At 38.3% G+C, this 10956-nt stretch overlaps 2 protein-coding genes across 4 annotated transcripts; one reads left to right on the forward strand and one right to left on the reverse strand.

Annotated features, from left to right (window-relative positions):
- The first annotated feature begins 208 nt into the window (after nt 1–208).
- On the forward strand, nt 209–1976 carry LOC117625503 (pectinesterase QRT1). The gene is made up of 5 exons (XM_034357050.1): nt 209–510; nt 890–1085; nt 1194–1397; nt 1478–1713; nt 1826–1976. Exons 1-5 carry the CDS (start codon nt 209–211, stop codon nt 1974–1976), a joined length of 1089 nt encoding a protein of 362 aa, XP_034212941.1.
- Nucleotides 1977–3403: 1427 nt separating this feature from the next.
- Nucleotides 3404–8765, reverse strand: LOC117624817. 3 transcript variants are annotated; one of them, XM_034356279.1, is made up of 8 exons: nt 8200–8752; nt 8000–8060; nt 7433–7852; nt 6954–7033; nt 6746–6868; nt 5259–6077; nt 4380–4593; nt 3691–4281 (listed from the first exon to the last, which is right to left on the reverse strand). In XM_034356279.1, the coding sequence occupies exons 3-8, from the start codon at nt 7725–7727 to the stop codon at nt 3749–3751; spliced, it is 2064 nt and encodes a 687-aa protein (XP_034212170.1). In that variant the 5' UTR covers nt 7728–7852; nt 8000–8060; nt 8200–8752; the 3' UTR covers nt 3691–3748. The 3 variants fall into 3 exon arrangements, with proteins under 3 accessions (XP_034212168.1, XP_034212170.1, XP_034212169.1); XM_034356278.1 differs by having other exon boundaries at nt 8162–8752; XM_034356277.1 differs by having other exon boundaries at nt 3404–4281; nt 8000–8765.
- Between the last annotated feature and the right edge of the window lie 2191 nt (nt 8766–10956).

Here is a 10956-nt window from a genome sequence, read left to right on the forward strand (position 1 = left end):
ACTCTCAACGTTTGAGAAGTCTCACAAGGAACACAAGAGGCAACACCCCACGCTCCCTCATTTATTATCTTCACCTCTTTCACTCCTCTTAACCTCCAAAACACTGAGAGTGCACAACAACATCTTAGGACTTTCTGGTTTTTCATGTACTTCTTAGTTTGAAAGGACTTTGAGACACATAGTTAGTGACACCCAGAAAGAGAGGGTCATGGAATTGGGTGTTTTTAGTGTTTTTGTTGGTGCTTCAGTACTTGTTTTCTTGGGTGGTGTTGAAGTGGGCTTCTCGCAAAGTGGAGCATATGCAAAGAATTATATTAGCTGGGCTGATTTGAAGGTAGATGAGCAGAAGGAGGGGCTGAACTCCAGAAATGAATTAGTTAACGGAAGCCGGGTCATTGTGGTGGACAAGAATGGAGGAGGAGATTCTCTTACAGTTCAAGGAGCAGTTGATATGGTTCCAGAACAGAATACAGACAGAGTCAAAATTTACATTCTTCCTGGAATTTACAGGTCTGTCTGAGTTACTATAATATATCAAGCTTTCATTCAGGCAATGAAAATTCTGAGTCAAAATTGTTTCTTGAATTATTATCAGTCAAACTCCTAACAATGCTAGATTGTTTATGTGCCTCACGTCAACAGAACCTCAAAGAATTTTCAGGTCTTGAAGCTTTTGACAGTTTCTAGTGTTCTTGAGGGTTGAGTTTAAACCCAACTGAGCTACGTGGGGTAGTGGAAGTTACATGTGCTTTAAGTGGGGGCCTCTCCCTTAAAATGGGTTTCCCCAAAAAGAAGAAAAAAGAAGAAAAAACTACCTGTATAATGTTAATGTGCTTTATCTGAGAACAAAAAATAATTTTTATATTTTCTCTGTTGTAAATTGATGCAGAGAGAAGGTACTTGTACCGATTTCCAAGCCATACATATCATTCATTGGGAACCAGAATCAAACTTCTGATACTGTAATTACTTGGAACAACAAAGCATCTGACAAGGACGATACCGGTTCTGAACTTGGAACATACAGAACTGCTTCTGTAGCTATAGAGGCTGATTACTTCTGTGCAACTGGGATCACTTTCGAGGTAACGGCTAATAACGAACTCGGATGCAATATAAGGAGAAAAGATTAAAATTGAAATTATGTAAATTACAGCATTCACTAACAGTAAGTAATTGGTCTGCAATTTCAGAACTCAGTGGTTGCAGTACCTGGAGGATATGGAATGCAAGCAGTGGCTCTTAGAGTTGCAGGTGATAAAGCCATGTTCTTCAAAGTAAAGGTGTTGGGGACACAAGATACACTCTTGGATGAGACTGGATCACACTACTTCTACCATAGTCACATTCAAGGAAGTGTAGACTTCATATTTGGTAGATCAAGATCACTCTACCAGGTACAATGGCTAGCATTTTAATAGCTGCCTCTTCATGTTTCTTCATTATTCTGATATTTGAATTTGGGCCTTGCTACCAGGACTGTGTTCTTCAATCAACGGCAACGAGCTCGGGAGCAATAGCAGCTCATCACAGGGACTCACCATATGAAGATACAGGGTTCTCTTTTATGAACTGCAAAATCATTGGAACTGGCAGTATCTTATTGGGAAGAGCTTGGGGAGCTTATTCAAGAGCAGTGTATTCCTACTGTCATTTCGACGACATAATAACTCCCTCGGGGTGGAGTGACTGGAACCACCCAGAGAGACAGAAGTATGTATAACCTCTCTTGCAGAAAACTTAACATCTTAGATTATCTCTTTTTGTTTCTCAAAATATGGAAACTTTTAAACTTCTAACAGAGGAGAGAACTTTGCATTTACAGGACTGCGGAATTTGGAGAATACCACTGCAGGGGCAGAGGAGCAGCAGAGAGAAGAGGGAGGGTGCCATGGTTGAAGTCTTTCAGCTTTGAGGAGATAAGGCCTTTTCTGGATACCAAATTCATATATGGAGACCAATGGCTTAAACTGTAGTTCTGTTCATTATTGTATTATTATTTCCTATCCTCATTTTTTCCTCCACCACTATGGAAATGCAAATAGGCCAAGTATATATATATATAGGGGACTAAGATCATGGGACATGTATAAGTGAAGCAAATTCTGACTGTATGTATATTTTTCTTTTTGTTTTCCAGTCTGTACAATTTTTTCTTTTTTACTCCAACCTCTGTACTGATACTACTGAAGTGTAAATGGTCAGGGTGACCTAAATTTGTTCAAATCAGTGCCTGTTAGCATTATCATAAGTACAAAATGGATAATTATTTGAAAACACAATTTTTGTCACTGTGTTTAGGCCCGAAAACACATTTGGTCACCGAAATTTGAATTTTACCAAATTTGTCACTAAATTTCTCTCTGTGAGCAATTTAAGTCAAAATTTTAACTTCTGTTACTTAAAATTAGAAAATAAGATTAAAATACAAAAGAAGCTTTGGAAAAAAAATTGAAAACCCAGTCCGTGCCCTGTATACCAGCCATCGACCCTGCCACTCCAACCCACCAAGCCACCACCTCTCTCTCTCTCTCCAACCACCAGCCACCGCCCCTGTTATTATTTGATTAAAACCACATAATCAAGAGCGAATTTCAAGTGGGCATGCTTTAAACTGAGATGGGTACCGATCAAAATTGAAAGGGAAACAGAATTGCTGAACAAAATTTATAATTTTCGAGCAGCTGATGATGGGTGGGGAGGGGGGTGTGTCCTCTGTGTGTTGCGCTCGCTGGAGGACAAGGCGCCTTCGGCCATGTCTATGTCAATGGCTGCCGCTCTCTGTAGAAAATTCCACTGTGGAGGTTGGTGATGATGATGGGTGCTGTTGGGGTTTGGAGAAGTGGCCTCCTAGGTAATAATTGGCCTGATTGTAAGGTTTTTTTAGGAAATGAAGAACTGAGGGAGATTGTAAAGCACAGTCTCTGCATGCAAGGTGTTTGTGTTTTTGCTTCAGATAAAGCTTTGCTCTCTCTGATTTGAATTTTGAAGAAGCAAAGAGAAGAGAAACACAGAGAGAAAGAGAGAGGCAGGGAACGAGGTCTCTAATGACGTGGGAAAGGGGCTTAGCCGCCGACGGGCAAAGAGAGGTGCGGCTGTGGTGGTAGGCGCAGGGAGTAGGGATGGCGGGGCTGGGTACTATTGGCCTATTGGTTAGGTGGGGAAGGGGGCTGACGGCGTAACAGGGGAACATGGGGTAGATTTTTTTATTTCTTTATATTTTTTAATTAATGAAACTGATGTAAATGAAGAATGTGACCTGATTCGCTATGTGCTGCAAATGCGTCGACCAAATTCGAAAAATCAAAATTATGGTGACCAAAATCATTTTCGATCCTAACTGCAGTGATCAAAATATTTTTAACCCTTTTTTCTAATTTGAAAAAACGAGTTCTAAACTACATGGAGCAAAGAAAAATTTGCTGACATACAAGAGACTGCTGAATGTTTGATACGAGTTACAAGGGGGAAGAACACGAGCAAGGTCACTAAACTGGAAGAACCGTGCTAATCTAAGGAATCAGAATTACAATCATTGAAAACCCCAGTAAAAATAGTAACAATTATCATAAAACTCCAACTGTACACCCACGAAGGCCACCAACTCCAAACAAAGCAGTGAGCTTCTCCAACACATCTGTGTAACTATTTACAGACATCCTAACTGACACCCTTTTTCAACACAAGGGAACAACACTTGCATCCTTAATTGCCACAATTTAAGGCTATCCGACTCGAGTTAGACATCTTATGATGTCACTTCCATGATTTCTACTGCTTTGGGGCTTTGCCCTGGAGTTTCAAACACCTCCATGCCTTCTCGGCCCTCATCATCACCATTGTTTTCACCTTTGTCATCCTCACCATTGTTGTCATCTTTGTTATCATCATCATCATTACCTTGGGCATCCTGTGCATCACCACAACTGTCATTGACATCAACACCTTCAGTACCAATGTCTTTTAATGATGGGGACTTCTTATCATTGACCAAGTCCATATTTTCAGGAGCATCATAACTGGAAGATGCATCCAAGTTCAGTTTTTCCTCTTCAACATGTTTAGTACTGGAAGGAACTTCGATATACGACAAAGCTAAACCATCGGTGTTGACATGTTTGGCAACAGTGGACGATGCAAAGGGACGAGTGCATGAGCTAATTTTTGAAGATATGGCTGAAAGTACATCAGGCTTTGCCTCAACATCAACCCACTGGTCCCCCAACCAATCTCTTGATATTCTCAGATCCTTTTTGTGCATGTTCAAGAGTAAGCTTTCACCTGATACCACCACAGTAATTACATTATAACAAAGGAACGAAGGAAAATTTAGGGAAGAAACAGGGGAGAAAACTAGATACAATTTCTATTATGCATACCAGGAAAGAAAACTTGAAAGTTATCACCACAGCTGCCAACTCCAGTGATAATCCCTTCCCACCAGCCATCACTCCACCATGCATCAATTGCAGCCCCAACCTCAAGAGCAAGGTCCATTTGTTCCTTAGGAGGGGCTGGTCGGATCATTGGACGGCCTAGATGCCTTATGCCAAGCTTATCAGGCATAGCCAGTCTAAAAGCTGGGATCCATTCCTACAAGTTAGAGAGAGAGGGTCATGCCGCCAGAATACAGTTCAAAGCCCAAAGGAAATCAAGGAAACACAGAATAATCACTCAAGAGGACACAATTGTTTATGTGGTCCGATCTAACCAAATGCTTACAGATAATGATGAAGAAAATCACAATACAAAGGCTGCTCCATCTCTCTCATAAGTCATAACGAAAAGCCTTTTACACCTAAACATAGGACCATCTTCTAAACGATAACCCTAAACTATAAACACGAGCTTAGATAAAAGTGACTGGGGCAAACAGGTAAATCCCATCAATCTGGAGGATGACAGTGCAACGAATAGTGTTCAAGACACCTCATAAAAGAGTGAAGGTTGACATGCTTTTCGGGGTAAGAGTTCACACTTTTTTTATAAATAAACAAATAAATAAATAAATACAGATGCTGAGGAGTTAATGTAAAATCTCAACATGCTAGATTACATCTCCTAATGAGGGAAAGTACTGAAGAAAGAAGAGAAAAACTGTATTTTGAATTGGAATTACAATGAAGGGATGATTAAAAGAGAATCTTGAATGGAAATTTTGTGCACTTAACTTAAACATGACGTCAGCATTTTTACACCACAACTTAGAGATCAAAACAAATATTAAATAAAGAACATATACAAGTGGCTAAGCATACCTCAAGATTGCCACATCCTTCCTCATCTTGCAAATCATCATATTGGACTTTCACCTGTTTTCGTGATATCTGCAAGACTGTACACCTAAACCAGCAGCCTCGTATGCCACTATCTTGGCATAGCAATTCTATCTTTTCAGCAACCTTAAAGAGTGGGGTATACCAAGGCTGATAATCAACAAGCTTCATGGAAAACAGTCTCCTGTCTAGCGAACCATAATTTGATTTCTGAAGAGGTCTATATGCCATCATCTGGCTATCTCTTGTAGAACTTCTTGCTCTTGAATGATTAGCTGCAAACCTCGGGCATGGCCTTCCACTTCTAGTCCTCTTAGATCCTAATTTTAAATACTCACTTGGACCCAATTCATCTTCTTCCCCAATCAGGCTATCACTTATAAACTCAGATTTTGCTGAAAAGTTGGGACCCAAACAAGAGAGAATTGGCTGATCGAAATAGCCATGCATTTTACTCAAATCAAATGGCTTCACCTTGTTACTTTTAAACTGCCTACAACAAAGATGTACTCTGGCCAATAAAGCCCTAGGAAACACAGCTAAGCATTTTTCATAATGTTCACGAGTTAAGACTGTTGCAGGACCATCAACACATTCTGCACTAATGACCTGCACATATGGTGTGATGAAAACTTCCTTTGGGTGAGGATTTCTTAGAGGAGTTACCCCCTTGACTTCCTGGCTATGATGAAACCACCTCACTTTAACCTTTCTTTGACCTCTCTTGTCTTCGTACATATCTTCAATATAAGCAACATAGTGATTTTCTCCCTTTGCCATGACAAAGACAAAGGACTTAATCTGGATGCAAAGGGAAAGGAAACGCAATCAGAGGAAAAGAATTACGGTTGACAGTAAAAATTGGAGTAGCATGTCAATTCCATCATTCACAGAATACAAATGGTCATTAGTGTTTGACCAAGAAGTACACATCGAGGAAATCTTCAACAAAATGCCTTGATGCATAGTCCTTGAACTAAGTACCCAGAAGTTTATGCATCAATATATCAACTATAAGGCATACGAGACATGTAATACTACAAGGCATAGTGTTACTAGTACATAATTGTGACTCATGCTCATGTGTTTTCATTCAAAGCAACAATAGTGCAATGTACCAAAATAAAGACAATATTTTCGTTATCTTCTATAGAATCTTTGAACTTGAGACAAATGCTTCATTTATTCAATGTAATGTCTTTGAAGTACCCATGCAGAGGATATACTTTATCTTAGCTCATACTAATGCCAGAGTAATCATTTTTTGATAAGTAATGTCAGAGCAATTATTTCTGGAGTACTTAATTTTCCCTGCACCATTTCTTGCATAATATCACTCTAAAAATTAATGTGGGATTAATGTTTGAGAGTTTAAGCAAGGAGAGCTATGCATTCCACAGTTCCACCTCATGCACTTCAAGCCCAATCACCTCACAAATGCATTCCTACTTTGACTGGTAAATCCTTACCGCTATTGTAATCCCATCCCTATAGAATGCAGGAAAATGCTTGAGCTGTTTACCACATGTCCATGCAACACCTGACCAAACAATGTCTGGACTCTGTCCCTTGAAGTTCTTTGAAAGACGGCCCTGATACACAGGTTTTCGAGTCAGTATTTCAGGCAAAAATTGAAAGCATAATTAAGAACAAAATCAATAAAGAGTCGTTGGTTACATGGGTCTGGGGGGCACTAACTCCATTCATTGGATATTCAGGAGTCCCCGAAGCTTGTGACGAATCATGTTGGGGTGATTCTGTCATAAAAAAAAAGTATTAAAGTCATAAGATTCCAGTTATACAGACCCCCCCTCATTTATTGCAGTTTTAGTAAAAGGGAAGAAACTATTAGGTATGACATTGAATCTCTTAATAACTAACTTTATACGCTATTAGGTATGACATTGAATCTCTTAATAACTAACTTTATACAGATATTTATACGTGGTAGAACTTATATAATATTTGTCCACCAGTCACTTAAACTAATAATTCAATCTGGGATGTAGGGGAAAGTCAAAATCTTTGCCTTACAATATCTTTCAAGGTTCTTACATCTCCAGAGTAATTAAAGCATTCTCTTAAAAATGGCACACATAAACCTAAATTTTATCGACAATATAAGGAACTAGAAATTACGAAGTGGCAACTCATACCGGATAGATCTGCATGTATATGCTGCTTTGACAGCATAGATGTAAGCCAATCCACAACCTCTCTTCTTGACCTCCATTTAAAGTTAGCATTAGTGGAGCTTTCCTTTCCGTGCACATACAAAAATTCCTCAGAAACAACATAGAACATGTGCCTAACACTCCTCTCAGTACCCACAACTGCAAGAATGGATTCTCCAGCAGAATCCTTCAAGAAATAGTGAACCACACGGTTGCCCCTCTCCTGTGAAACAAAGTGCTCTTTCCACTCCACAAAACAGTGACCATTTCCAGACATTTTGACAGAACGCACAAAGAGGGGTTGACAAAACACCAGAAACCCACTTGAAGTTCTAATCACATAGCTGAAGATGCGCAAAATGAAAGATAGCAAAAGGGTTCAAACCTCCATGACTTGGCTGCCTAAAAAGTAACAATGGAGTAATTTTCAGGTCAAAAGCTACAATCTTGCAATTATTTATTACCTTAACCCTCGGAATAAATATAATATATCTTGCTCAAGCTGGAACAACTCAAGCAAACGAGAAATGGGTATATTATAAAACTGACCTGAAAATAAGAGAGCTTAGGGCATGGAAACCTAAGCAGATCAAAAGTCTTGACTTTACAGCTGAAAAGGCCCCCAAATACGTAGCAAAAGGTTCAAATAACAATCAAATTTGTTCAATAATCTTCAGGATCAGCAACCATACATAATCAGGAGGACTATACCTTCAAACAATGCACAATTTGATCACTAGTAACTCTACCATGAAATTTTCCACTGAGACTTGGAAGAACTACACCAAACAAGAACTGCGGATGTCAAAAACCTTCATGGAAGCCACAAAAACCTGCATTTTGATGGCCTAAAGGCAGATCAGAACACCCTATACTCAATAGAACTCGGTATCAGCGTGAAAGCCCAAAGAGCATCAAAGACATTGCCTTGACTGCTTTTTCCAAGAGAATTGGAACAAATTTGAAATGGGCATCTATAATTAAGACCACAAAAGCAAAAGCTCACGAAAAAGGAACTGGAAAGACGCAAGCCTAGTTGGTAGAACCGACTAGGTGATGCAGGTGTTGGAGGGTTTTAAGAGAAGGGAGAGAAGAGAAAACTTTGTGCTTGTCTTGGTGGGTACAAGGGAGAGTAGAGAAAGAGAGGGACAAGAGGAGGAGAAGATGAAGGAAGAGAAGGAGAGAAAAGAAGATTTCTTGAAAAGGCCATGGACATGAAAAGTGGGGAGAGTTGCAGAGCTTTGGAAATGTATGTGCAGCTATGGAACAGAGAGGGACTGGTTGAACAAGAAATAAAGGAACTATTTGTTAAATTAATAGAAATTATAATTTACTTGTTTGCTTTCTTTCCATTTCTTTTTTCTTGGTGGAAGGTAGGAAGGGGAGGAAGGGTTGGATTATTTACTACGACAAACAACTGTTGCGTTGGGGCTAACAACCCCATTGGGCCGAGTCCATTTGTTCATTGGGCCCGAGTCCTTTTTTTTCCCCCCTCTTTTTCTTCAATTTTTTCCAATTTTATATTTAATTTAAGCCTATTTTTATTTGTTAATTATGAAAAGTCATATTTACCCTAAAATTTGGTTAAATCTAACAGAAAATTAGACGGCTGGACCGATGGACCGAATAATATAGAGTTGATGGACCATTTAAACGAATAATTTAATCGAGGGACTTAAATATAAATCGGGTATAAATTTGAAGACTATTTGAATAAATAACTCCAAAAAAAAAATGAAAAGAAAAAGAAACCACACTAATTAATAAGAGTCCCACTTGAAGTTAGGTAAAAATATATGTTTTCAATTAGAAGAATTAGCATCACATTATAGGAGTTAATATTGTGCTTAAAGTTATTGCAGCTGTATCACAGGTAGGGGCGGATTCACATAAGGGTAAGAGGGGTCAATTGACCCCCTGCAAGCCCAGAATCCACCATTGGATGAGAAGATGTTGACCCTTGCAAATTGCCCTTAAATTGCTTGATGAAATGCTCCAGAGGGCTCAGTACACCAGCACAACAGGCAAATTACCTTATTTCCATTTTCAACATTTAAGTAAATTTCAATTTACTTGAGTTTACAATGTAAATAAGGAAGTATCCCCCATTTGGATTTAAATAAAAATACTAAATCTAATTCCCACCAAATCAAAATATGAAAAATCGGTTTTAGTACAAAATACAATTTAGGCTAAAAATGATGACTCATTAAGTCAATATATACTTCATACTAAAATCTGATAAAATCAATTTTTCTTATTTTATGTGTAAGGAATAAAAGCCGCCAAAAATTATCTTGAGAAAATGATTATTCTGAAAAACCATTTTTCATACTTAGCCAATATTTTTACTTAAAACAATTTTTCAGGTATGATATGAATGCATGAAGGAACCTAAGGTCAATCTAGGTAAAAAGCCTTAGATGTTCAATCCACAGAGTTTTACAAGAATAACCTAACTCTTACATATTGAAGAAATATTTGCTTGAATAAGCTCCCCCTAAGACAGTACTCATAAGCGTTCAAAATTTGAGAGCTAGAACCAAAAATAAATGTAGATAAAGCCCCAAATCAAAACTACGACAGACCTAAAAAATGACATAAATGCCCTAAAATGAGCAGGTAAGATATGCCAGTTCTTATGTCGAATAAGACAAGACGCCTTGGGGGCGATAAGGATTGCACTAATTTTTTGGTTTATTATCACATTCTTAGAGATATTTCTGGTGCTTTGCAATGTATGTCTATTTTTTTAAGTTGATGCAGTTCTCTTTGATAATGAACATGAGTATTATCGTTTCATTTCAATGGGTCTATTTTACATAGAATTTTTTTTAACCTTTTACACGTTGATCCCCGGAATAAAAATTCTTAGATCCGCCATTGATCACAAGACAAGAAGATTAGGTATAGTTGGCAGCAACAGCTCAAGCTGCTGTAAGATTAACTAGTGGGGAGGTCGGACGTTTAACTAGTTGGCAGTATAAGCCTCTGAATCTTATTGGTCTCTAGGCCAGGCCGACTCTATTTTGTTTTATTTGTCTTTATTATTTTTATGAATAAGTGGTTTAAATTTTAATGGGGTTTGCAAAAATTTGGGATTTATTATCTTTATTTATTTACAAAGAACCTTAACAGTATGAGGGAGTTTATTTATTTATTTTAATTTTTTATACAAGTGATATTGAGGGAGAGGGGAATCGAACCTATGACCTCAAATGTATGAGTAAATGCTATTAACTGCTTGAGCTATAAGCCCCTTGTTGCGAGGAAGTTTATTAAGAGTAGGGTTTATATGACTTTTTTTTCTCCTTGAGCTCAGGGGTTAGGAAATATTTTGTCTAGGCGTTTAGGATTTTAGCCCTAGAAAAGGAGCTGGCTGCCTAAGCTTATTTGATAGAACATAAAGCTTTGGGTGTCTTGCTGTGTTTGATAGTAAATGTAGAAATCAGATTGCTGCATTCTATTTTCAAGAGTTATAGAGTCCATGCCCAACTTAATATAGG

Source organism: Prunus dulcis, chromosome 4, assembly GCF_902201215.1.
Source record: "Prunus dulcis chromosome 4, ALMONDv2, whole genome shotgun sequence".
In the NCBI taxonomy this organism is placed as follows: domain Eukaryota; kingdom Viridiplantae; phylum Streptophyta; class Magnoliopsida; order Rosales; family Rosaceae; genus Prunus; species Prunus dulcis.

What these genes read in the sequence shown, in the direction of transcription:
- LOC117625503 (XM_034357050.1), top strand. Translation starts at nt 209, where the DNA reads ATGGAATTGGGTGTTTTTAGTGTTTTTGTTGGTGCTTCAGTACTTGTT. An exon ending in ATTCTTCCTGGAATTTACAG is followed by an intron (nt 511 to 889) that starts GTCTGTCTGAGT and finishes AAATTGATGCAG; the next exon opens with AGAGAAGGTACTTGTACCGA. An exon ending in AACCACCCAGAGAGACAGAA is followed by an intron (nt 1,714 to 1,825) that starts GTATGTATAACC and finishes TTGCATTTACAG; the next exon opens with GACTGCGGAATTTGGAGAAT.
- LOC117624817 (XM_034356277.1), bottom strand. Translation starts at nt 7,727, where the DNA reads ATGTCTGGAAATGGTCACTGTTTTGTGGAGTGGAAAGAGCACTTTGTT. An exon ending in TTAGTGCCCCCCAGACCCAT is followed by an intron (nt 6,869 to 6,953) that starts GTAACCAACGAC and finishes CCTGTGTATCAG; the next exon opens with GGCCGTCTTTCAAAGAACTT. An exon ending in AAGGATGTGGCAATCTTGAG is followed by an intron (nt 4,594 to 5,258) that starts GTATGCTTAGCC and finishes TCTAACTTGTAG; the next exon opens with GAATGGATCCCAGCTTTTAG.